We start from the raw sequence: 27,315 nt of genomic DNA, 5'->3' as shown, positions 1-27,315 counted from the left end.
ACCTAATTACAGCAGTCTGTCAACTGTAAGAGTAATCAACAGCAGTGCTCCACATCCAACGTATGAGTGTGCATAAACCAGGTACACTTGATGGACAGGGAGTGCCACTGTAACCCATCAATTCGATGGAGTGTAGACACTGTTTGGATGCATTCATGTCATCCTCCCAGCACAGAGCTGTAAGGCTCGACTTTGTTGCGGTTCCTCCCAAGGTCTCTCCTCATGTGAGTGCAGGATGTCTTCCCCCCTCAGAACAGGACGTAGCTGTGCAGGCAGACAGGAGGTGTGGTTTGTGTTTGGTCATGCATCCGTGAAGCTTTGACCTTCCATTGACAGATTTGTGTGCATGTGTATAAGGAGCGGTGGGAGAGGGTCCTGATGTCTGAAAACTTTTACTTTCTTTTTTCTGAATTGTAATGATAAATTTTTTTCATGCACATGAGCTTGCTTTGATGCAGCTGATAGATAATGTTGTGTTTGGTGCTTTTAGTCATGCTAGTGGGTGGCAATGACAGCTGGTCCATGACTTTGATCCAGACTGCAATATCTCAACTATTGGATTGATTGTATGAAATTTGGTGATCCATTCACTTTCCATATAGTGCTACCATCAAGTTAACATTTTCATTTATTTTGCTTAATGACCTAATTCCTGCAAAACACCACTGACTTCCCCACCATCCTCCTCTGCACTTTGTCTTTAGTGCTGAATATTAGCATGTTAGCATTGTCACTGCAATCCTTTCGTTAGATCTGACTTGTTTTAAACAGAACAGAGACTAATTCTATTCCAGACACAATTAAGAAATCAGTTCATGTCTGATTTCCCCTCCTGAACTGACCAAAAGTGAAAGTGGAAGGACTTTTGAGCTCTGTGAACTTGACTGGCTCTTCTCTCTTCTTCAGTTTGTGGTGTTTTTGTTCTGCTTACCAGCGATTTTCACTGCTTTTTGAGTATTCTTCACATTTCCGAAAACAAAAAAAGCATTCGACTCATGTGGCTCAGCAACACTTCCTACACTCGTTGTCAGGCCGCTGTGGCTTTTGACTTACTATTGACTGCTTTCACTTATTGTAGTCTTCTACACCTACAGTATGCTTCTGAAGCGATGGAAACAAAATGTCTGCTGAAGCCACTGGAGTGGGAATATGTTTTCGGCTACTTCGTTTGAAATTCCCAACTCATTCCCCTCCATCTACTTGTCCCTGTTGGCTTTCCTTTGATAAAAGCTCAGCTCTTTTTCTCCGATGAGTCCGCACCACTGTGCTGAGTTCGGCAGATGTCGGCAATCAATGATACTCGCTGAGGGCTGTTTTAAGCTGTTAGGAAGAGCTGTGATGATGCCACTGAGGGTTTGTTCCATTGTTATGTGTGTTCATGTCTGTGTGTGGAGGAGACTAAAAGGAGGCTCATTAAACATTAGTTCATTAACTTGGTTTCCCGTTGATTTAGTCTCTCTGACAACCTTTAACCCTGCCTGTCTGAGTTTTAGAAAATTGGATTTTGTCAAACCAGACTCCAGAAATTAAGTTGCAGCACACTAAACAACTCATTTTTTAGTGTTTGATTCACAGTTTCTTCCGTACAGAAAAGATTTCCTGACTGAAGTGTGAACAGATGGGATATTAAGGTGTTTCTCCGCATAAAGATCTTACCAATGCAGCTTTAACTTGCTCCTTCTTATCGCACACGGTTCAAATGAAAACACAGTGGCTGCAACACAGACATCATACTTTGACAGAAGCGCAGGGTTCATGCCACAACAGCGCTCATAATAACTTGAGTCCAAACCTCCTTTGTGCTTTGTAAAGTGTGAGAGCCACTTAACTGTCAACATCTGCCCTCTGTCTTACATCCAGAGCCGATACCTTATTCACTAACAATGCCCACTGAGCATGTTAACAGCTGCGTCTTTGATCTATCACTTTCCCTCTTTCTCACATTACAAGGCTCACACCTACTCAGGGGCAACTCACAGTAGCATGTGATGCAGCAGCCTTAAAGTTTGTGATAAGCGTCAGATGAAAACTGCTTTGCTTTGCTGCTCCTAACCGCACTGTTTTACACCAGAAAGCAGATGGATGAGGTTCAAGGTGAGCTGCTTGCTTTGCCCCATTTGCCTCACAAACCTTAGATTACATCCCACAGAGGGTCGAGATTTTAGGATTCCAAATCAGCACACATCATTGGTCGAACCACGCGGCATCACTTCAAAGAGCAACAAAACAGTCTGAATTGAAGTTACAAAAATAGTGTCCAGCGTCACACTAACTACAACCATGCAACACAGTGTTCCTTTTCACCAGTCTATTTTCAAACAGCAGTTACATCGTGTGCTCTTTTCTCAAACACTCCCATTACAAGATGTGCTGTGTGCTTCTTATCTTAACCATGTGGGCGTACTGTTTGATAGCACGCTGCTGACAGCCGGGTGGTGCCGTGCTGCGCCATCTGGATCCCCTCAGGCTGGCACCTCAGCAGGGCAGCCAAAAACCAGCAAAGGGCCTTCCTGTCAGGGCTGATGTTGCAACCCGAAGCCACCCTCATAACAGGGTCAGAGGACAGGCAGGCGCTGTGCCAGCTAACCGCTAACCACAGTAATACAGATATTCCTGTTCACAATGTCAATACTGGCAGTGTGAAAGGCATCTGTTTCCTCTTGTCCTGCAGGTGTTTGCAGCTCACTGAGGTGCAGGTTTTGTTTTTTCTTTGCATCAACCAGCTCTGTCTTCAGTGAACACAGTGTTTGAATGAATGAACAGGATGTATAGTTCACCGTTCAGCTGACAGCTGGTTCTGACCAATGCTGAGTAAAACATTTGGAAATGTATTTATGAGGAGTGGATAAAATCCTTTGTAATACGTCATGTCATGTTCTGGAAAATCAACCGAGATGCTGTTTATGGAGGGGAATATCTGGTTGATCCATCAAATTACATACCTACCAAATCACAGTACTTCATCACATTTATGCCTAAATCATAGCTCATTGATTTATTACATTGTCCACAATAACCTAATACAAAAAAAAAATATTAAAAGTAAGCTACCTTGGTATGAATCTCCAATGGTTTACACATTTATATCATCTCACGGTAGATTTATATCATCATATTCCCCAATCCCACCCTCATTTATTACTGTGTGATTGTCTAGTCTTACTGTTGCTGACAAGCCCAGGTGATGGATTTCCTTCACTTTGAATGGCAGAAGTGCCTTCATATATTAGGGGAGAGCTGGGAGTAATGGCTGCTTCAGTGTCCATCCTCTTTTGGTTTTGTCCTCCACCTTTCTATACGTGTTTTCTTTATGGTTACTGCAGGAGTATAAATGGTGGAACTTAAAAAACACGCCTGGTTTAAGTCCACACACTGACCTATTCCCTCCACTCTTTGTTCAGCTTACCTCCCTAACAATGTGTAACCGCCACCCCCTACTTCATTTCCTCTCCTCTGCTTCCTGAAACGCAGGAAGTTGGGTGCTTTCGTCTACCCCAGGTTGGAGAAAGGGAGAAAACTGGGGAGGGTGGAAGCACGCCAAAGGTCACTGACACCAACCACTCAGGGAGACACTCCCTGGGTCTGTGGACAGTCCGCTTCCTGCGTTAAAAATGTGACATCACCGGAAAAACACGTTTTACTTTCTAACGAATTCTGCGCAGTTTCAAAGTAGAAGTTTCTTATCACAGAAAACACAATGGCGGCTTTCAGCGGTTATTTGGGACTGACGTGTTGCAGATGTATATGTGTGTGCACTGCATCATCATTAATCCACCTTCAGTTCTCCTTCGCTGCTCTTTGCTTCTTCCCACACACCCATCTTTTATTCAGCACCGTGTGTCACCACTTCCTCCTACATCATGCCTGTGTGTGTGTGTGCGTGTGCGTGTGCATGTGTGTGTGTGTGTATCCTTTGAGACTCTTCAAGTGGCTCTCAGGCACAAAAAGACAGTAGTTCAAAAGAGTTTGGACACAATAGCAGTGGTTTGCATGTATAACCTGCAGCGCACTGAAAGTGGCTCTGATCTGAGGTATGCTCTGTTATCTATCTCTGTTGTCAGAGTCTGTTTTAATGGTAGATTTAAAGTGAATGCTCAACCCAGCTCATTTCCACAAGGTTTCATACTGAAGCTGGCTGCATACTGACCTTTTCTTCTTCACTTCCTCTCCTCTCATTTCCCACAGTTTCTCCTCACCCTTACTCTCATCTCTTATATTCTCTTTTCATATCCTCCTCCTCGCTTCCCCTCCAAAGTCCATTTTCTTTTATCTTTTTCTCTCTTTTCTCTCCCTGTCAATCATTTTTCAGATCTGTCCCTCTCATCACTTCATTTTCTACTCTCTTTTTCTCTCCGCCCTTTTCCCTCTCATTATCAGCCTGTCACTCTTCCTCTGTCTCTCCATCTCTTGGCATCTGTTTCTCTCTATTAGTCTGTCTGGGTGTTGGTCTCTTCTGACCCTTCCTGCTTCACTTACATCATCCAAGAAATCAGGAAGCTGCTAATGGGGTCACCACCCAAACTTTTTTTTTGTCAAGCTTTTAGTATTGCATCTATTAACCTAGACCGGAATATGATAATGATCATAATCTTATGATGACAAATAATTTATCTGAGATTGTTCAGGATATTAAATCAATTCAACCGACCACCATAAAATTCAAGCAACCTTGGAGCTATAATACCGATCCACTGTTCAAACAACTCTGTTTCACTAGACAAAGCCATGAACACAAGAGCTGCAGGCTTAGAATACAGTAGAGAATGAATCAAATCCACACTCTTCTTTGTAAATGTCTTCTTTATAATTTATCAATAAAATTCATGTTTCTGCCTGTGGGACTTAATCAGGGCAAAGAACTAGGACACAAAATTGATACTGATATATTCAGTGGTTTTACGGAGCAGCCATCTGCCAGGCAACAGTGTCTACAGCTGCTTCTGGTTTGACACATACATGTGTAACAGGGGACGATGTTGACGGCAAAAAGTGGAAAGGTAATCTTGTAAATGAAAAGACGTCTTTTTTGGTCTCTGGGAATTCCCTTTTTGCAGCCGTTAAACGCACTTCCACTTTGTTAAACACCAGATAGCCAGAAGCAGTCACACTCTTTGAAGCCATCGGACGTTTCACATGTTTTCATATTAAAAATGTATTTAAAAAATGATGTTATCAGAAAATCAGATTAATAAGATAATGGAGTCGCAGCACCTCTTGATACCTTCTGACAGAGAGTGCCTGGTGGCAGACGCAGAGTTCATCAGCTCACTGCATGATCTTTTTCTGGTGATTTATCCTCATTCCTGTTGCCGGCTGCTGTCCTGTGTGGTGACTGATCCTTGGTTGTATGTGTGTACAGACAATGATCTGGGACGCAAATCTATACCTTTCTGCTGTGTTTGCTTAGCACATTGATTTACAAACTGCTGTTTACATAGCGCTGCAGCAGCCACAGATTGTTTTTTCCTTTCACTTCAGTCCATTACAAGAGAGGTGGCTAACCCCGAAAGCCAGTCTGTGCATCTAACCTGAAAATAAAAGGTTTCAGTTCCCAGTGTTTTGTATTTGTTCTGCTAAAACATCACAGCCTTGGGTTCATTGCATGCTGTTACTAAGCTCCTGAAGATTACAGCTCATTTTGACAAAGTAAAATTGTTTTTTTTAGCCAGAAGTGTGTCCTGGTTGTCATGCTTTTCAAATGGTATACAAATCAGCTTGGACTGTAATTTCTCTTGTAATCAAATCTCTAATTTGAATGCTGCTTGTAAGACGAATGTTGTCTTTCCTCCTTTTTCAGATCTGCCCATGGAGTACAATCCCTCAGATCATCCGCGGGCCAGCACCATCTTCCTCAGCAAGTCACAGACTGACGGTGAGCATGACTGTGAGCGCACTGCATTTCTCCTACATTATGCATTATAATCAGGTATCGACAACAGTGACAGGATTGGCGATAGTAGGGCCAAATAGTTTATAGGGACTGTTGGTTAGAGTGTTGAAAACTTGCAAGGTGACTGCAAGAACTGGGCGAAATGCATCTGGGGACATGATTGTATCAGGCACAGGCAGGAGTGAGGCATGTTCTTTGTTATTGTCATGGCTTTTTTGACCTTAGAAACTTGCATAAACATATGAATTTACTGTGTGTATTTATTGTTTATTCGCCACTTTACATCACCTCTCCCAGCTCCCTCAGGGCCCCTGTCCCCAGCAATCCTTACTTCACAGTGTGGCCCTGAAATGCTCTGTGTGCCTTCTAACCCCTCATGTTAACTGTATGTTTTTATCAATTGCCTCCGGTCCTCAAAAATCTGCTGAGAGAAGTCTTTCAAAGAGCAGCGTTTCCATAAGTGGCAGATTGCACTTTAAGCAGCCTGCAAACCTTATTTCAAGAGTATCTGTATGTTTCAAACTGCAAGACAAACGACGGCATATGCTGCCTGCTTTGTGGGGAAGCAAGCTGTTTCACTGATGCAAGGATTTCAGATGTTATATAATGTTATGCCAGCTGCCTTTATCTCAGACTTTTTGAGATATACTGGGTGTTTTGATCATGTCTATTGGGCAGAGAGACTGATCCCCTCTGGACCCGTCAGAGTGACAGTAATGCATTTTAATCAACTGAAATGTGATGAAGTTGGTTTCTCAGATTACTTTTCAGTTCAGCTGTAATCTCTTTACTTTGATGATAAGAGGCTTAATATTGTTTCATTTGCACACACTGGAGAAAAGCTGGTTCAGCTGAAGAGCTTGTAGCCTGAAGGCTGGTGCATATATTGATCTGATATTAGGCGCTGATCTTCTTTTATTAGCCTAATCAAGCTCTTGTGTGAATGTCTGCTGTCCTGTTTTCTCAACATGAATATCAATACAGGACACCACACAATGGGCGATTCTTCACTCTCCAGCCTTTATTTAACTACAGCCCCTTGTGCATCTGTGTCATAAACAAACATAGAGACAACTTGGACTTTGTGTTTTTTCAGTTGCTGTGCCCAACAAGAGAGGTAAGCCTGTATGTGTCTGGTCTCATTGGGCAGGTAGCATTATGCTTACTGTGTGTTTGGGCTCTGACCTTTCATGTGGTGACAAGCTTTATTGTATCCTTGTTCTTGATCTCTATCTCGTGTGCCTTCACCGCTGAGCCGCTGATATCATTCTGTGTGTGTGTGTGTGTGTGTGTGTGTGTGTGTGTGTGTGTGTGTGTGTGTGTGTGTGTGTGTCTGTGTCTGTGTCTGTGTACATGTTGGCCTTTAGGATGCACCTGTATGAATAGGGCTACATAGTGTTGTTCTAACAAATGTGTTTGGATGACTGAAATGACATGTCAACCAGTCATTTTCCTCTTCAGCATCGCTTCAGAAAGCTTTACTACAGAGGTGTGAATGAAATCAAAGTTAGGATTCAACCAGCTCATTGTTTAGATTAAGATTTCATGTGTCAGTGGTGATGTGCAGAAAAAATGACAACATTATCTTTCTTATTATTTAATAACTCAATCAAAAACCACTGAGGTCAGAATTGTGATCTAGTTTTTTTCCCCTTAATTAAAACATGCAGCCCTAATGAAGACTTAAGAGCCTGCCACTTTTTGCTAGAAAGCAGAGCATACAGTCATGACTGCCCAGAGGGGGAAAGAGAAAACATGTGCATCAGAGTGTGAGTGTGTGTGACAGAGAGGTGAGAGACAGACAGTGCAGGGATGAGAGGCGCCAGACAGCTCACTACATCACTGTGTGCGTGCGTGCGTGCGTGCGTGCGTGCGTGCGTGTGTGTGTGTGTGATGCTGCACTCTGTATTTGCTCCAGTTTGCTTTGCCAGCAATCTTTTTCCCCTTGTGTGTTCTCCTGCATAAGAGCAAACACATGCACATATGGACACACATGGATACACAAATAGGCACAGCTCTGACACACAAATGAGTGTGTGTGTGTGTGTGTGTGTGTGTGTGTGTGTGTGTGTGTGTGTGTGTGTGTGTGTGTGTGTGTGTGTGTGTGTGTGTGTGTGTGTGTGTGTGTGTGTGTGTGTGTGTGTGTGTGTGTGTATTTTAGACCACACATTCAGTAAAGTGAGCTCTATGAAACTAACAAATTGTCATGTCCATTAAGCAGAATTAGCTTGACAAATGAGCATATTCATACAAAGAGAAAGAAATGAAAACAGACTAACTCAAATGACAATGTCCTCTTGAATAAAACTGTCAATAAGCTTGATTTAATTTGGACTCGTATAGGACAAAATGATGAATAGATTTAGTAATTTGCTCACACTCGTTCCCACACATTAAAACACAATTTCCAATGTATCAGCAGAGAAAATCCATTTCCAGGCTTTGAAATATTCTTTTCTCATACCACTGAATGCTGTTTGCAGAAACCGCTGTGCTTTGCTTAATGTAGTGTGGGATAATTAAAGAAAAAAAAAAATCCATAATGAAAGGTGACTTACAAACCCTGGATGGATGCTGCTCCCTGTCTGTGAGGGTTGTGTACTGCACTCATGCTGAGATTAGCACTGACACCTGTTCTCTCATCTTCCTTTTCAGTTCGAGAAAAACGGAAGAGCCTTTACATCAACCATGTAAGTACAATAAAGGACGTTGTGGAGCCCATTAAGTTGATTTTATTTTTTGGAAGTGTGATGCAAATGTGAATATGATAAACATGCAAATGGTGATTTTAATGTCTTGGTTTTTTTTGCAAGTTCACACACATTTCGGAGAACAAGGTAAAGTGCTCAAAATTACCCTTAAAACAACCCAAGCCTTTTATCATTGTCCCTCCTCTTCAAACCGCACAGATTCCACTTATAGTCTTAGTCGTGTGTGTGTATTGAAAGATGTAGTCGAATGTCCTTATTTAGATGTAGTAGTAGCAACAGTTTCATCACACTGTGGTCTAGATCATCTTTGTCCATCGCTCCTTCAGCCCCGAGTGCAACGTACACGATAAAGCTCAGGTTCAGTGTGTGCCAGAAGAAGAGCTTTGAACAAAATGAGCCAATTCAGAGAAAGTTCATCACTTAGTGGAAGTTTGAGGCTTCTGTAAAGATGCTTTCCACCATAAATGTCATCCCCGCATGTAACCATATCAGGTGCTGACAGAGGACAGACAGAATTAGTTTGTGGGCCTACAGGTGTCCTACTTTCCATGACTGCCTGTCAGCAGGCCTTTTGGCAGGTCTGAGTATGACTGAAATAGAGATTGACGTGCACATGTGTGTCTGTCCGTATGTGTGTGTGTGTGCGCGTTTGCGAACTCCAGCATCATCCAGGCCCAGTGAGACGGAAGTACAGCTCATGCTCCACCATATTCCTTGATGACAGCACTGTCAGTCAGCCCAACCTCAAATACACCATCAAATGGTAGCTACACAACAGTTTATCTCATTATCTGATATTTAATCTCACATTGAGGAAATTGTATATATACTATATAGAAACTACATACTCCTTTTTTGTCTTTACAGCGTAGCCCTCGCAATATACTACCACATAAAGAACAGGTATGATAACAGCTGTGATTTCAGAGAGTTTATGCCATTCACCAGTTTTCTTGTCTAATGTCAGGAGGATGCAGTTGTATTTTAAATGAAATAAGTCGCATGCTCTACCATAATCTGATGTTCCTCCTATCTGTTTGTTATTCCAGAGATGTCGACGGAAGAATGTTGTTAGACATTTTCGATGAGAAGCTGCATCCGCTCTCGGTAAGGCCTTAACTGAAGATAAATTTCCATTAAGCTCAAGCTGTAGAGCTATCAGGATTCATCAGTGCAACAAACCACACAAGCTGATCAACAGCAAACAGACCCACATGGATGAAATAAGGGGAAATCTGTCTGGTAATCCCAGGAGCCATCTGGATCATTCACACGTATTTTCACTTCTGTTGTTTTGTTTAACAATTGCAGGGTTTCAATCCAAAAACTTACATAAGCACTCTGCCTGATGCTCCATATATCCAAAACCTACAAGGCACACCAGCAAAAGTCTTTGTAAACAGCATGTGTTTCCATTTTGGTTGACAATCAGTTCAAATCTTCACTCTCGTGTCGCTTCTTTTCTTCTAGAAGTCGGAGATTCCTCCTGATTACGACAAACATGACCCTGAGCAGAAACAGATCTACCGCTTTGTCAGGACGCTGTTCAGCGCAGCACAGCTCACCGCTGAGTGTGCCATAGTCACACTGGTAAGATGTGTGTGTGTGTGTGTGTGTGTGTGTGTGTGTGTGTGTGTGTGTGTGTGTGTGTGTGTGTGTGTGTGTGTGTGTGTGTGTGTGTGTGTGTGTGTATTTCAGTGCTGACACCAGGAGGTAGTGTTGCTGCCTGGTTCTGCTTCTGCCCTCTCTCAGGTCATGTTGCCAGTCTTACACTCTTGTCTCTCGTATATATTTGAACCTTGTTGAGCCATATGAAATACTCAGTATATCCTCTGGAGACTGTGTGTCCAACAATGAAAATTGGAAGTTAAAGCAAGATCAGTTTGATTTGTGCAATTTCCTGAGAATGTCTCTGGTGTGAAGTACATCTGTGCCTGTAGCGAGGATATAATTGGTGCTATAGTGTACATTAGATTCTCTCCTCGAGACTTCTCCTCTGCTCACCTGTATTAAAAATGTGAAAACAAAGACGGCTTAACTCCCCCCCCCATGTTTCTGCCCAGAAACACGCCTTGTCGCCACACGTTGTCACTTTGCCCGACGTGTGTGTCCCTGGAGACAGGGTTAAGAAGTGCGGGGAAGTGCAGGGTTAATATTACTGGCCTGGCGGCCTAGTATTGGGTTACTCTGCTTCCTGACAGATGAACATGTGTGAAGTGCATGTATGAGCGAGTGGGTGAGCCCTTGTGTCAGTAAAAGGAAGCAAGTCTTTATGCATGTACAGCGGCACTCTGACAAAAATGTGTCAATGCGCACACACAGACACAGCACAGTCTGACACATGGCCAGTCCCCCAGAAGTACAGTCTGGCATGCCATCAGTAATTGAGTTGCTGGTGGTCATGGGGGCTAACTTCGCTGACACAGCTAAGGTTATGCAGTGAGTTGAGAGGGAAACCGGGCATCTTTCTTCCCTTCCCAGTCATTACAACACAGGATAGGAAAGTGAAGGCTTCTTTAGGGGATGGAGAAGACAGAGAGAATTTGCTTTACTAGTTTGTTTAAAGAGAAGAGACTTCAGCTGTGTAGTAGTTAAAAACAACCGCCCATGAGTGGTGGTCATTAATTGATTCCTCTTCCTCGCTTTAGCTTCCCATTGTTGTGAATAATAGATGTGATGTGGCACTCTCTTATCAGAGAAGGGTTACCTTTTAAAATGTGAGAGCAGTGTGTTGTTAAATGAGCATCAGACATTTACTGAAGGCAACATTTAATCCAATCAGAGTGTAAGGTTAGTTGAACCTTGAACTCCATGGAGACAATTTTCTCTGTTTAGTACCAAACCTCATTTGTGACACTGGCCCCAGAATCACAAAATGAAATCATTTGGGTTCAGCCTGGTCGCACGGGGCTTCTGTTTGCCAACCACGCTACGTTTTTACTTGTTTGTATAGTTTTCTCTCTCTGTGGTTGCATTCATATCGCTCAGCATGTGGCCTGGCTCTCATTTCATGCGGGCTTTCGTCAGTTCTGTTTGCTGCCTGCTGCCAGATGAGTGTATATGTGGTGTCTGTTGGCAGGCTCTGGGCAACAACAGTGAAAGGTTAGCATTGCCTGCAGGCACTAAGCCCAACCCAGCATGACTTGTCCAATTAGCCACCTGAGCTGTGCTAGTGAGCAAGTCAAACAAGGCTGCAAACTACGTCCCCCTTCTCTCTGCCTCTCTATTTGTCTGAACCACAAGGTGCCATTATATATCTAGTAATTAAATGGGAATAATCATCATGGAACAGATGATTGCCTACTTTCCAACAGTCTTCTAGGAAACTTTTCTGGTTTTAAGTCACATCATTCTGACAGTTGTTCCACTGTGCAGTTGAATGGACTGTACACCAAAATTCAGCATCTCTGCAAACCAAAACAGACTTGTCATCTGAGATGACAGGTTTCAAAGCTTTAAGCTTCTGTAACTGGTCTCCTGTCAGATGGGTGAAAGTTGCTGGAACAAGAATAAGATTTATCATTTGTGTCTCATATCTGTCATATCTGTTATATGACGGTAGAATATTGAAGTTAAATAGTTATCAGCATGACAAAGCACCAAGTCCATACTGAAAACTGAGGCTGAATCAAAATTTTAATATAAAAAATCCAAAGTACAAAAAGGTGAAAAAAAAAAGACTTGTATATGATTGCATATTTGTTACAGAGAGAGGCTTCATACTACACATGCATTGTACAGCGTGAAGTCGGAGATAAATGAGCTTTGATGAGAAAACGATTACATATATTGTAGCTTCCATTAGCAAGCTAGACATGTAGTTGTCTCCACGCAGCCGATCACTGCAGCTTTCATGCTGGACGACTGTAAAATCAAATGGAATACATTCTGTCTTTCTAACAAAGTGACAATCAATGGATCAGAACAGTCACTTTCAGTACAAGTATTCTAACTTGTGAGGGATACGTGCCTGCAGGCTCAGTTCGCTTTGTGATCTGCAGATGGTGGGAATTCTAGCCACTGTAAAAGAGAGAGAAATGGCGAGGGGGGGGGGGGGCAGAGAGATGGAGTGTTTTGATCCACACACACATATATATATATTTTAATGAACATGCTCTGGGGAAGCTGGATATCATCAGCCTCTGACATCTTGTTATTGTGGATTTTAGGAGTAGGCAGAAGACTGCAGAACAGGAAGGCAGCGAGCTCACTCTGCAACTGAATGCAGACCGATAGAGGAGAGGCTAATTAAACACAGAAGCAAATGGGAGAACATGCTAATTGCACAAGTACTGGATAATACATTGATACCTAATTAGTTTTAATGTTGTTAAAATGTTCAGGAAATAGAAGAAAAGGCAGAATCCACTAGAAAACTTACATGTGACATGTCTTTAAACAATTTCCCCTCAGGGATAAATAAAGGATTTCTGATTCTGATTCTGATTGTCTTTGTCTAAGGTGTATTTGGAGAGGCTCCTGACCTACGCTGAGATTGACATTTGCCCTGCCAACTGGAAACGCATCGTGTTAGGAGCCATTCTCCTGGCATCTAAGGTCTGGGACGACCAGGCGGTGTGGAACGTTGACTACTGCCAAATTCTCAAGGATATCACTGTGGAGGACATGTGAGTTGCTGGATTTGCACACAAAATAATACATTTTACTGACTGGCAAGTAGTCACAAGTGCACGGTAATGCAATGCACACATAACAGATAGCACCTCATTCCAGTAATAATAGCCCTATAAGGACTGAGAAAATATCTGTTTTAATGGTGGACAGGAAGTTTCCTGGCCAGGAATGTGCTGCACAACAGGTACATAGTTGGAAACTTGGTGGTATGAGGAGAAATACAGTATCATTTGGTGTGGAAGGAGCTGGCATCATCAATCGCTTCTTCTCCTTTCCTTTGGAAGCAGTGCTCTGTGCTACACTGCTGCAATGATCTTATGACTGAGTGAACAGTTCCAAATATACCACATCATGGTTTAAAATTGAATTGGCAGTATGTGGGAGCACATACTGCAGAATATTTTCTTGCATTGTTTGTTCCACAGTGTAAAAAACTCAATGAGACTAAACTAATTGATTTGTCAAATAATTCTCTCAGCTCTCCTGACACTGCTTGGTGTACAGTCTCAGCCATTCTTAATCACTGTCGCTCTTAAGTACTTTACCTGTCTACACTCCCATTCAGGGTTGTTCCATGCTGAGAATAGTCTGTTTCGGGGGGTCAGCCTGGGTTCAGGAGGTGTTGAGAGTCACATGTATGGTGGTCTGGACATGTTTAGAGCGACCTCTGCCCGATCTGTCTGACACCCTTCACTGTCTTTTGTTATGGCTCTTGGATTTGTCCCAGAAAAGCAGTGATACACAAGGTTGGCTCAGTTAAATAAAGCTCAGCCATATGATGAAGAATTGTCACCTAATAAGATGTTGTCCACCCTTTGTTAGAGCAAGATTTATGCATGCACCAATAGCGCTATGGCACTAAGCAAAGAAAATGTCTGAAGCATTAGATTGAATATTTTCAGCGTTGAACCTTAGATTGTATGGAATGGCTTTATCTTAAGACGGCGCCATCTTCAGGTACAAATTAAACCATCATTACTATGTGTAATACTGGGAAGAAGCATTCTGAGCATTTGGACCCACCTCTCTCTCCTGTGTACCACATCCGTCTCAAGTCCACAGGAATCTTGGCTGGCTTATTCTGAGGGGGAACACGATGCTGCAGACGTGTCGCCACTGCTGCAACCTCTGACCTCTCCTGTATTCACGCTGTTCTGCACCAGTGGCTATATATTCTTGTCCTCGGGCTCAGATTTTACAGAGCGGTGACTGTAATCCACCTGTTTGGGACTCTCTACAGTGAGAGGAGCCCAGCATGTGTGGGTCTGCTGTACTCTCATATGGCAATCTACCAGACAGTGAGTCAGTGCTTGACCAGAGATTTCCTCGGAAGATCAGTTTAAATCCATGCTTGGGAACCTGGCCGGCTGAATTCCCCTTTCCACCCCCCATCAGACTGTGAAATAACTGCAGGGGAGTCTGGGAAGAATCATGAGGAGCGGAGAAACGCAAAAAGAAACAGATGAGAATAGCTGAATGAGTGCCATGGCGGGATAAAAAGAAGCAGCATTATTAGGCAGAGTTTGGCTACAGCAGAGTCTAAATTTAGCTCGTCTGTTGCTGCATGCCTGTAAATGTGCGTGGGTGGGGAACAAAGACTGGGAAGTAGAGATTGATAGCGCTTCTTATGCAGGTTACAATGCAGAATGAATCGGTCATGACTGAAGACAAACAGATGAAAGCAGCTGTCATCGCGCTGCAGAAGGGATCACAGAGCTGTGCAGCATGAGGCAATGCATGCATGACAAAAGCATTTTCAAGATGTGGGATTAATAGTCTTTTTTACACATAATGCTCAGAGCCCGTTTGCTTAGATATCACTGGTTTTGAGGATGAGGCTTATGTTTGGTGGGTGTACTGGGGATTAACTTGGTGGATGTGTATTGGCAGTGTACATGTGAAAATAACAGCCACCGTCTGTGTGAGGTGATGGATTTACCAGGATGGTCTCATGTGTGCTCTTTCTCTAGTCTGTTTGTCTCCTTTTCAGCCTCTCCGTACAGAATTTTCCTCCAAACTGACAGTTCTGTTTCCAGCTTTATTTCAATCTCAACTAAGTGTGGTTCGCAGCTAAATATCCGATTTGTTTAGCTTGTCACACCTCTCGACTCACACATCCTCTCTCTCTGTCTCTGTCTGACAAAAGGAATGAGCTGGAGCGTCAGTTTCTGGAGCTGCTGCAGTTCAACATCAACGTGCCGTCCAGCGTCTATGCCAAGTATTACTTTGACCTGCGCTCACTGGCTGAAGCCAACAACCTCAGCTTCCCCCTGGAACCCCTCAGCAGGGACAAGGCCCAGAAACTAGAGGTGAGTAACACACACACACAAACTGGAAATGGAGATCTGGAGTTGTGGCCTGAAGATGTGGAATAAAGTGAACCGAGGCCAGTCCGCTAATTAGTATTTCGAAGTGCCTCGGCTCCACACACATGCACACAGACTGTAGATCATCTGCTGGGTGAAGGACAGGGTGTGGGGCTGTGTTGTTGAGTAATTAGCTTCACTGCCTCAACATCTGCTTCCTCCTCCCTTCTTGCTTTACTGCGGTTAGTGTTTGAAATCTCAGCAGCACTCAGTGATGCTCAGATGATACTGACAGATGCATCCTTTTTTTTTCTTGTCCAAAAGCTTCTCAGTTTGACCAAAATAGACCTTGTCAAAGCCCCAGTATTATACATGATGCTTCACAGATATGGCTGATTACACTGAATGGATCAGAGCGTTTGTTAACGTTATTAGTTCATCTATAATAAGTCAGAATGTCTGCTGTGAAAATGGTGCATATATTTGCTCTGTACTTGTATTATTGGACTGATGTACTAGATAAGTACTTGATTTATGCAAGTAGAAATCAGCCTTCGTTTATGTGATGTCTCAAAACTCTATCGACCAATTAGAACGAAAAGGAGCCACACTAACAGGTGCAACAAGAGAGCGAGAGAGCGAGATGCCAATCAAGCCCAGTTTGTACACTCCCACACAGTCCTGAGAAGAGGCTTAATCACACAACATGAAAGTGAAAACACCTCTGTGGGTGGACTGCGGATGTGTAGGGGGAATCAGAATTTTATACTTGTGGTTTTTAGATGTAGATGAACATTTTTGCTTTATTTATTTCATGTTTTATGGTGGAATCACGTTGTTTTCAGACTGTTGACTGCCCTCAGATCATGTTGTTGAGTTTTTTTTTAGATGACGGTGCTCTTGTGTTGTGGAAATACTTCCTGTGTTTTGCTGAGATTGTCGCCTCAGTCACTTTAAATAAAACAAAGGGTAGGCCCTGCCTCTCATCTCTGCCTCATGTTTTGACTTTCAGGCCATCTCACGGTTGTGTGATGATAAATACAAGGACTTGAGGAAACAAGCCAAGAAGCGGTCAGTGAGCGCAGACAACCTGACGGTGGTGCGGTGGTGTCCGGCCATCATTTCCTAACACTGGCCACCTGACGCACGGAGATACACCTGTCAGACGTACTGTACTCTATTACTGCCTGGTGAGCAGGCAAACCAGGTGGGCAGCAGTCCTGTGGAGCAGTTGGGCTGTCTGGAATACACACACACACACGCACACACACACGCACACACACACGCACGCACACACACACACACACACACACACACACACACACACACACACACACACAATCTAGCACTTTTCTAAGTGCGATTGCACCCTCTCTGGTTTTTGTACATAAAAGAAGTCCCACTGGCTGCCTGCACTGAACCAAACAGCTGAGCTGAACCAAACTCAAGTGTGTGAGTGAAAGCTGCTGGGATGAAGACCTGAAGACAAGAAGAGGCCAAACAGAAACACAGCTGGCAATGTGAGAGACTGTGTGAAGGTGGGAAAAGAAGAACAAGCTTCATGTGAAACATGATGACGGCGGCGGCAGCTTTCCATTATTCCCTCTGAGGTCGACTGAGGGAGGCCGTGTACATTCCTTTGATTTGAATCTTCTGCTTCGGTTTCTCAGCTGAAGCATGAGATGATTTTTTTGACAGCTTACAGGCACATTTTTAATTGCTCAATTCCTCAGTTTGTGTCAGTGTTTTGTTGGTGTTTCTCTGTTGTTTTGCATTCCCATCCAGGAGAAACCTCTGCTGCCAGATCCGAGCATACACAAAGGAAAGACATGTACATTCCGGCGTTCACTTGAGTGTACAGTTTATATAATTGACTGGACTGCATATCATTCGCCCTCCTCGACAAGATATTCCACCGCGTATTCATTTCCGTTCATATGTACATTGTAGCCATCTAAATGAAGCTGTCATTCAGAGAGCAAACATTGAAAAAGCAAGTGAGTGTCAGGCTCAAGGGCGCTTTGACAGGACCGGGGAAATCAACTTGTTCAACAGAACAGTTTCTCTTACAGCAAGGCCATCCAGCCACCGTTCAAATACAGCTGTTCACCTGAAGCAATATCCATGCATTGCTTTGTTGTTGTGATTAAATACGATGAAGCATGCGCACTTGGGAGAGGACGGACTGGAGGACAGTGGGCCACTACTCAGTCAGATGTGAGACATACTGTAGAGCTTATGTTGTACTTACTTCACTGCCATTGTCCTGACCTGTGGTGCCTGTAATAAGCTAGTTTAACACTTCTCCCCTTTCTACTGGAGGAATAGAACAAATAACTGAAGTATTTTTTTTTTCTTTAACATTTTGTATAGTTCCTCCAGCTTACAAAGAAACAGCACAAATGGAACATGGACATCTAGGAGCCACTAAAAGCATGATTCTTCAGGGTTTGTTTTCTGTCGTTTTGGAGAGGACCGAAATGAATGAAAAAGCATTAAGTGACAATTCAAACTCTGCTTATAAAAGGTAGATTGTATACATTTTGCTAAATTGTCTCTGTACAGTGTAAATACAGCGCAAGTGTGCGAAATCTGTAGACTGAGGTCGTACTGTTAAAAACAGAAACATGTTAGAATATTTATATTGGATCAGTTTTTACTGGACGTGAGCAGGACGGGAAAGATGTTTGATTCCTTGTTCCTTTGACAAATCAAGTAAAGGCAAAGGTTAAGTATTAAGATTTAAATGGGAGACGCCACTTAATATTTTTGTCTTTTTTGTTGTTACAATGTTTTCACACTGCAGAAAAGGCCAAGATTTCTGTATTACGTCCTATATGTGGTATAATACAAGACAATTCAGGCTTGTTTTATGACTTGCAATCATTTTTTAAGATTTTTTTTTAACCCTATCTTGTGGAAGATTTGCCAGATAAGTGATGATGCTTATTTTATATGGAGCCCTGTAACTGACAAAATGTAGTAAAGGGTTATCAGCGAGTCAGAAATAGCATCTTAACTGAATTTATCAATAAATAGTATTGTTCATTGTGTAATTAAAATAGTGTATAAAGCTTTTTCCTTTCACCTCCAGTCGGTTGGTATTTAAATACATCCGTGATTCAGCCACTTGATGTTTTCAGTTATGCTTTGATAGCCACACTGTCGTCTTGATTGCGTAGGAAAAATAGGGAACAGAGAAATGATTAACTGTGTGCCGAGACTAAATCAAAAATGAGTTGTAAAAGATGAGTAGGTGGGAAAAATGAATAAGATTTGATTAAGATCAACTGATTAGTAGTGAGGGATCAATATAAGTAGCTTTCTGCTTTGTTACCATCTGAAAAGTCTGCAGCTTTATACTTATTTTTATTTAGCATAACTATTATTTATTGATGGATTCAGTCCTGTCTGACTTTTTTTGACAACCTTTTAGAAAACTCTGTCATTCAGGGCTTTGTATCTTGCTTTTACTGGAAATAAGTGAAATAGTTGACTTTTTTTCTTTTTTTTTTCATGAACAAATCACTTCCTGGTTTGCTATTTTCTTGACATTTCTTCGGTCAGGAATAGAAAAATCTCCATGGATGCAGTCGAGGCTAAAACTACGAAATAACTGGGTTTAATTGGCTTAAAGGTTTGAGTCTTCAAATTTGAATGGGCTGATAAATGTGTGAATCAACACTTCTATTAGATCACTTTAATAACAGTGTTGTCTTATGATCAGCTGGACTCACATTTTCCTCCACTACATTCCTGAAATAGGCAGTAGTGTTTTTAAAAGTTTCATGACGTAACCTGGAAGTGCCTGAAAAAGGCACAAAAACAGCTTTATTAGATGCATTTTTCTTCATCGGTCAGAAAAAGGTCCAAATTAAAATGCGCCATGTGCACCTGTTCTTCAGTACTCTCGGTTATTTTGTGCATTTCATTGGCAACTTCCATGTTGGAGAATTAGCTTCTGTTGTTTGTCAAGCTACTGGAGAATCAGTCAGTCAGGTCAGTGAGATTTCCAGCTGTGAGCAGCAGGTGTGAGGGGACAGAACCTTACCAAAGTCATGGAGAAATGAAGGACGATCGTGTTGGGCGTGTTGCTCTGACCCAGCCTTCATGCACATGAAGTACATGGGAAGGCGTTGGGACTCGGGAAGAGAACTGTTGATTTGCGTGGTGCTCTGAGTGAGTGAAACATAAAGTGCAACATGTTTCTTTAGCAAAGTAATGTTACTGGAGTTGCTGTCGTGAGTTCAAACTCTTAGAGGTGTTCAAAGATTGTATATGCTATTTATTGTATGTGTGTGTGCAAACAGCCCCGCCTGGTGTTTTCTAGACCCAGAAGTAAGCGCTGGTGCCGTGTGGTCAACTGTGGTGAGTCCTGAGGTGGAAAATCATGTCTGACGGCAGAGACCTTGGGCCCGTGGTGTTCTTTCGGATGGTTACTAGGTGTGTGTCATAGCCTTGTGCACTGAACTCTACCTCTGCATAGAGTTTTACTTTTCTCTTAAGTTTTCTTCCTCTCTCCAACAACAGTTTTTGAATTTCACATATTCAGCTTTGATCATGACGATTTCCTGTGCTAACATCAGTCAACTGCTGTAGCTGTGACCATTTTTTTTGTCATGGATTGATCTTTTCAACAAGTTGTACTGTATTCTGTCGTTATTGTCGGTGTATTCTTTTCTCTTTCGGTCATTATGTTCACGTTCTCAGTTTGCCAAACTCAGATCTCTCTCTGCGTTCTCTCTTCTTCTCTGTATGTTTTCAACTATGATTTATGGAACTGCTCCCAATCCTTCTCTTCTGAAGCAATGTTTAGAAAACCCTGTGCAAGAATTAAACTTTAAAATGTTGGAATAAGCCCAGTGTATGTCTTTTTTTAATCTCAAGGATCAGTTCACCCAAAGTAGAACGTTTAATAGCAACAGACACACGTCACTCACGGTGAGTGAGATAACAATGCTAACTCAGTATTTCCATATGTACTGTATTGTACCAGTGATGTGACCCAGCTGGGTTCCTTCTCCCAGAAAGAACCATTTAAATGGTTTAGAGCAAGTGGTAATACAGAGATTACACTCTGCCATGTTGTCACTGAGGGACACATTTAATCCTCCGTATTAGCCCTGATTTGCATTTCAATCGCTGCTCTGGTAATTGCCATACAAGTCAATTCAATGCAGCGAAGAGGTGCTGTGAGCTTTAGTGAGAGCTATTGCAAAACATCTCTCATGAGCTACATCAAACACTTCCTTTTGAAATACTGTACACAGGCACAAAACCAAACCTTTGAAACCACATCTCTTGGCTTAATGAGCCCCCCCCCCCCATCTTACAATCTGTCATCTTTTGTTTGGCTGTCACTTTATTTCCGTGAGGTCCAGCCTCATTCTCTATGCAACATGGTCTCAATTCATTGTGAGGACTTGTCACTCCACACCTACATCACTCAGACAATAGTGACCAACTTCTTTGTCTTGCTCAATGTACAAAATAAAGTGAGGTTTTGAAAATATTGTACAGCTATCTATATTAATTTTGATAAATTGCTACCAATTTGCACCTCCAACAGACATGGAGCAATAATAACTGTTTAGGTCTCCACCAAAACATGCTCCACTGTGCTAACCAGATATCAGCTAACTGTGTGTCTCCCTGTTTGTCACTGCTGAAATTCTGTTGGGATGTTTGTGTCACACCTGTGCATTGATACAAGGGATAGGCTTTTAAAGCACAACAGAAGCTCATTTTATGGTTATGCTAATCCCACCCATTGCTAATGTGGAAACGAGGAACAACTGTAGGATCAGGTGGATGATCAGCTAATGACTGAGGTGAGAAATCTCCCAGGTAGAAGCTTCTGGACAGGTGGGGAATGGCAGCGTGGAGATGGCACTGGTTTCTGCAGCTGCAGTCAAGTTTTGTCAATGTGGCCTCAAACACAGCCACGAAGGGCATTCGCAGTCTACAGACATAGTAATCCATGATCTGAAGAGCAGATATACTGAAACTGTTCAATACATGATGCCGTATTAAATGTGATGTGCTCATGTGGGAGCCTGTGTGTGCTAATAGCCGACTTCACATGCTGATGTTGCTGTAACTGAGTGTCTGAAGTCAGTTAGTGTTGGAATAGGTGCACCTGTTTAGCTCACATTGTGCTCACCTGAGTAGATGGTACATTCCACTTTAATGAGGCTGCAGAGGAAACAGTGCCAGTCCTCCTCTTCCTCACATTTTTACATTTTGAATTGTTTGTTCGTGTATAGAAAAGGCACAAGCCCTGAGCTGTCCTCTGGTTCCCTGAACTAACCTACTTATAGTGCCTGTCACTCCTCTTTATTGGGAGTGAGAGGAGCAGTTTGCTGCAAGGCTTTAGGTTTCATTTTAGTTTGGGTTTTAGTTTGAGTTTGAGTTGGTTTTTGCTCAACTTTATTTATTCAATTTATTTTAACATATGGCCTATAATTGCTTTTGTTAATAAAACTCTGCCCTCACTTGTTGCATTGCTCATCACCCCTTGCAAAGTTTCCTAGTGCTGAACAACATTCACTGCCCTTCATATGAAATGTCAGCGCTACAGCGACCAGTTAAATAAATCATTGTCTGTCCTGTGTAACCAAGACAAAAGTTCAATTTCACACACTATTTGTTTCCAGTAGAATCCATTATACGTTCCCAGTCTTAGCTTTGTCATCCATTCAAAACAAGCCATGTGGGATTCTTACTGTGAACCAGTATGGAAGTGCTAATGACCATTGATCTGTAGTGATTATGAGCCAAGCCGAGCTTTAGCCATGTGTCCCAGCAGAGACCTTGTCCATGAGTGGGGTGATGCAGCATGTGAGAATGGAGCTGATTTCTCCTGTTAAATCATTTCATGAGGGAAATCTGCATAATGTTGAAGTACAGGAGAGGAGCAAATTTGAAGTTTTAATTCATCTCATGTTATCAAAAGTTTGAACAGTGTAAATCTGGTTCCTTAACCATATTATGAACTTCTGTTGTATGTCAGATTAATAATGAAATGTAATTTTATTCCATACCCATATTAAATGACTACACTGTGGGCTCTTTTCAGTCAAACTGGTGTCAGCTGTTTGAAAATGCAGTTAACAGCCTACTTACATTTCATGGGAGCAAATCCTCAGCCTGCATATCTACACGTTATCTTGATTCATCACGGGAAGATTCAGCAGTAAGTGCTTGTATTTTTATGAAGCAGCCAGTTTGAACATGCTTGCCATTGTGCTTGAGAACTTAATACAGCAATTTAGAGTGAGTAAGCCTGGAGGCTTGTTACTCTCCTGTAAGGACGACCAGCAGCACCAAAATATCTCTGCAATGCCAGGACGGGGACGTGCCTTTGGAAGTGTGTTAAGAATAGACCCACAATGGGGCTCAGTCCTGTCTTCTGTTGTCTGAGGACAGATAGTTGTCTGAGGGGGACAGAGGAAGAGGTAATCTGCGTGGTTTGGTTCAGCCTTTCAGAGACAGGGTGACTCAGATGGATCAGAATGAATTTCTACTAGAACCTGGAACTTATTCCTTCTAGGAGAGAGAGAGAGAGTTGGACTGTGGGGGGAACTTTGTGTCCGTCAACCTGGAGGTTATTGTGCCACTTGGAAGCCACTGTGCCCTTGAGTGTAAAGGGTAAAGGAGAGGTGGTTGGACAGGGAGTGAGGAGCTGGTTTAAGGGTTTACCTCGTGGCCAGGGACTCGAAGACCAGTAGATTTGGAGGGCCTTGAGCACAGCAAGTATGGCAGGATCAAGTGCCTCTGAGGTCATCTTTATCTCTGTCAATCACAGCATCACTTTGATGGGTGAGTTGACTTCCCTGACAAAGTAACCGGTGTCTGATCAGTGTACATAACGTTATCTGTTGTGTTTGTGTGAAATATCTGGACATTTCTACAGGGCTCTAAACCTCAAGGAGACATTTCAAACAGGCACTTATTGCTTTCTTCAGTTTTGAGTTATTTACAAAATTTGCTACGCCACACACCTTAGTTCATCCCATTTTTTAATACCATGGTGCTTATTTTTCAGGTAAGGTGTGGCTCATTGTGATGATCTTCCTCCGCATCCTGATCCTCCTCTTTGCTGGTTACCCTCTCTACCAGGACGAGCAGGAGCGATTTGTGTGCAACACCATTCAGCCCGGCTGTGCCAACGTGTGCTATGATCTATTTTCTCCCATCTCTCTCTTTCGCTTCTGGTTGGTGCAGCTCATCACCTTGTGTCTCCCCTACCTCATCTTTGTTATCTACGTGGTCCATAAGGTCTCGAATGGCCTCACCGTGGACCTGAGCTCTTTGGGTCACATCAAAGCCTTGCCGCTCCACCAGGAGTCATTCAGCAAGACGTCTGTAAACAAGAAGGTGGCTGAACGAGTGTGGGCCCGGTGCTTCACAGGAGCCTACATCCTCCATCTGATGTTCAGAACATTGCTGGAGGCAGGGTTTGGGGCAGCTCACTATTATCTTTTTGGTTTCTACATCCCCAGAAGGTTCCTGTGCCAGCATCCACCATGCACTACCCAGGTGGACTGCTACATCTCAAGGCCCACTGAGAAGACCGTGATGCTCAATTTCATGCTTGGTGTGGCTGCTCTGTCCCTTTTCCTAAATGTGCTGGATTTCATCTGCGCCATCAAGCGCTCTGTGATGCAGAAGAGCAAGAGGAAGGTGATGGTGGAGAAGATTTATGAAGAAGAGCATTGCTTCCTTTCAGCTGCAGGAGCCTCCAGAGCAGCAGGCCCAAACGCCTCCCTGGCTCAGCAGGATATAGAGGTAGAGGCTGGTCAGACAGGGAGTTTCCGGAAAAGGCGAGGCAGCAAGGGCTCTTGTGGAGGAGCAGTGCTTGCTTTAGGTCAGGATCCAGCCTGCCTGGAGCGCTCCTCTCTTCCATCCTCTCCAGTACCTCCAGGGTGCAACACCAACGGGAACAACGGTTACTCTGTTTCCCAAGAAGAGGCTCCGGAGAGGAATGGCAGTGAGGTGGCTCTCTGCCCCCCAGAGCCAATGGGAACACCCAGGTCCATTCGTGTTAGCAAACGCAGTCGACTCAAACCGCCACCTCCACCCAGACGTGACCTTGGGTCATTCTCTGGGGGGTCAGCAGGGCCCATTGGAGAAGTCTCCACAGCAACAGCAATCTGTACCAGAAGGGTGGGTCAGTATACGCTGGTTGAGTTAGGTAGAAATGCAGAGCTACAGACCAATGATGACGGGCAAGAGAAAAGAGCAGAGTGGGTGTGACTGAGGAGGTTGGATTGCTTTATTTCCAGGTTATTTTTGAACACAAGAATGGGACAAATAGTTTTGGGGGCAATATAGGGAACAGACACAGATATACCCCAAGGCTTACACAGTGGGAGCAGCTAATGGAGCTGGCATCCTGTCATGTGGTCTACCTCGTTTTACAATGCAGACTGCACTCTCACTTGAGGAGATTCTGAAACGGCAATGCATTCACCAGACTCCTTAGACTCATGAGGCGTTATGATATTTGCTGTGATTTTATCACACTGTCAGATCACATTGCCTTTGAAGAGCGCTGGCTGAGAGACTCAAAGCAACAAGAATTCAAGTCATCAATATGAACTCTCTTAACAAAACAAGTCAAGAATGACAGAACACTCCAGCCTTGAGTGTCCTTGTAGACCCTCAACCTTGAGAAAATCTAAAAGAGTGCAGCCCACCTGTTTCTTCCCTAGTTGACTCTACCCCCACCTTCCCAGACACACTGTCCATAAACAAAGACAGGCCTTGACCTGCCCCACATATACAGCCCCCCACCTCCCTTGACAGTCAGTCTATAGGATACTACCATAGAGCCCTTCTCTTTTGTGTTTGGGTCACTGGGGTCAAAGGACATGAGCAGCTTATAGGTCCAGTGCTTGAGTGACCTTTTTGGAGAAGAGGGTCAGGCTGAAATGAAAGGCAACAATCTGGCTGAGGTGGTGTTATCAAGCTCACAGAATGGAAGAGGATTTCTTTGTCAGAAGAGAAGGACACTATGAAGGCCCCCAAAGCCAGCATAGGCTCACAAAGCAATTATGTTTCCCCATAGGGGCTCTGTATTTATGGAGACAGCTTGTCACTCTATTTCAGGGCTGCTCGCAGCTTAGGAGGAATACAAACCTTAACGTACACTGTCACTAGAAATAGAGCACAGCGGAGCTTTGCAAAAGAGCTGTGCTGCCTGATGCCCTTCAGGATATCTGCGCTCTGCTTGCTGTGGCTTTGGTTTCACCTTGATCAAAGCTCATATTAATGTGGGTCAGACATGAGCTCCCACTGTGAGGCATGTCAGTCATAGCCAGTATATACAGTCGTCTGCTGTAATTTTTGATTAACTTGTTCCTGACATGTTTCCAGGTTTCCCCGTTGGCTGTTTTGAAATCTCGGGACTGCTTTCTACAGGTGATTGTGAGGAGACTCTCACAGTAAATCAGTGGCATCACAGTTGAATCTGCAGCTCTATAGCCGAGGGGCCGGTCTCTGTGTAAATGGATAGCTCTTGATCTTCCTCCTCTTGTGGTCTCTTTGAAGGTGACAACAAAAGCTCTTGGCCTCATATCTCACCTATCTAGTGAGTGCTGCACCCTGACTGTCATACGCGAGACCACAGGGGGTTTTTGTCAGACCACAGCAGGTCTAATGGTATCACACGTCCTTTATACACCCAGTGTTTAGTGTAAAAACCAAAGCTGGACTGAGTTACTCTTGTCTTTATTAGTATCCTGTACTGTACGGTCTGGATAGATTTAAAATGTTCTGGTCATTTTTATCGTAAAATGGAGCTATAAGGAAGTGAAAGTCTTTATTTTGTAAAGTGCTATTTATGTTGTAATACTTACAGATACAAATATTCAATGTTGTATGCTCCTTTGGCATTGACTTCCTTTATATTGCCATTTATTGTTTGATAAAAAACCATCAGAACATTTTAATATATCAATTGAATATATGTGCAGTTTCATACATAGGTATATTTAATTTCTTTATAAAGAGAATTTTTTTTGATAATTTGCTTAATCTCTTCTTATGTTTCTATGTGTTTCACTCGTTGATGCTCTAATGTGATCAGCCGGTTCTTGAAACTAATATGACAACTTTTCAAGGCACTTTATTGTACTACTACTCTTGTTTGATCCTATCTGTTGTGCTGTAGTGGCTTCATCAACACAGCAGATTGAAATCATGCTGCCCTCCAGTGACGCAAAATGTGAAATACTGACATATAATGAATGCAACACTTGAAATCAAATGCCCTCTGGCACTGAGATTTTCATATGGGAATATCTGTATTTTTATAAAACATTCTGGTTGTGACACTTTCTTTCAATAAAAGAAATCTGGTGAAGACACCTTAAAGCATTGTCTGTGCTGTAGATTTTCCAAACATTCTTTGAAGTGGCTCTTACTGACAACAAGAAATGAAATGTCACTTAATTTGCTCTATCAAGCAGCACTTCTTTCCTTTTGTTCGGGTTTAATAGTATAATCTATAATTTTAGGACTTCTTGAGAGCCAAGGCAGATGAAATTTAGTGACAGATAATAACTTACGGCTCCAAGGATATTATTGAGAGGCTCGGGGGTTGCAAAAACTGTTTTTTTTTTTTTTAAATGCAGACATATGGGTCAGACTGACAGGCAGGCCTGGATTAACCTGCTATGTGGCCCCGGGGCAAAATGAGGCGTGGGCCCCGATCAAGTCCCCACATCCCCCATTTTGTGTTTAGATTCGCTGTTACCCTTTAAATATT

General features: G+C 43.0%; 2 protein-coding genes across 9 annotated transcripts in view; both read left to right on the top strand.

Annotated features, from left to right (window-relative positions):
- Positions 1 to 20,399, top strand: part of ccny (cyclin Y) — a 35,722-nt gene extending 15,323 nt beyond the window's left edge. For 2 of the 8 annotated variants that reach the window (XM_070985777.1, XM_070985778.1), the window contains 11 exons: positions 5,798 to 5,872; positions 6,987 to 7,007; positions 8,546 to 8,580; positions 8,704 to 8,727; positions 9,264 to 9,364; positions 9,469 to 9,504; positions 9,651 to 9,708; positions 10,072 to 10,191; positions 13,063 to 13,229; positions 15,383 to 15,545; positions 16,555 to 20,399. In XM_070985777.1, coding sequence (XP_070841878.1) covers positions 5,798 to 5,872; positions 6,987 to 7,007; positions 8,546 to 8,580; positions 8,704 to 8,727; positions 9,264 to 9,364; positions 9,469 to 9,504; positions 9,651 to 9,708; positions 10,072 to 10,191; positions 13,063 to 13,229; positions 15,383 to 15,545; positions 16,555 to 16,671 — 917 coding nt within the window. In that variant the 3' untranslated portion in view covers positions 16,672 to 20,399. Of the gene's footprint in view, positions 1 to 5,797; positions 5,885 to 6,986; positions 7,008 to 8,545; positions 8,581 to 8,703; positions 8,728 to 9,263; positions 9,365 to 9,468; positions 9,505 to 9,650; positions 9,709 to 10,071; positions 10,192 to 13,062; positions 13,230 to 15,382; positions 15,546 to 16,554 lie in introns of all 8 variants that reach the window. The other 6 variants (XM_070985775.1, XM_070985776.1, XM_070985780.1 and 3 more) reach the window with 5 other exon arrangements.
- A 2,900-nt stretch (positions 20,400 to 23,299) lies between these two features.
- On the top strand, positions 23,300 to 24,800 carry gjd4 (gap junction protein delta 4). The gene is made up of 2 exons (XM_070985535.1): positions 23,300 to 23,363; positions 23,590 to 24,800. Exons 1-2 carry the CDS (start codon positions 23,300 to 23,302, stop codon positions 24,798 to 24,800), a joined length of 1,275 nt encoding a protein of 424 aa, XP_070841636.1.
- Positions 24,801 to 27,315: the final 2,515 nt, after the last annotated feature.

The sequence above is a fragment of the Chaetodon trifascialis genome, chromosome 18 (assembly GCF_039877785.1).
Source record: "Chaetodon trifascialis isolate fChaTrf1 chromosome 18, fChaTrf1.hap1, whole genome shotgun sequence".
In the NCBI taxonomy this organism is placed as follows: Eukaryota; Metazoa; Chordata; class Actinopteri; order Chaetodontiformes; family Chaetodontidae; genus Chaetodon; species Chaetodon trifascialis.
Note: the sequence above shows the minus strand (reverse complement) of the source record. Positions and strands in the feature narration are given on the sequence as shown.

Coding starts and splice junctions, on each gene's coding strand:
- gjd4 (XM_070985535.1), top strand. CDS start 23,300: ATGGCAGGATCAAGTGCCTCTGAGGTCATCTTTATCTCTGTCAATCAC. Junction 23,364..23,589: donor TCACAGCATCACTTTGATGG/GTGAGTTGACTT, acceptor CTTATTTTTCAG/GTAAGGTGTGGCTCATTGTG.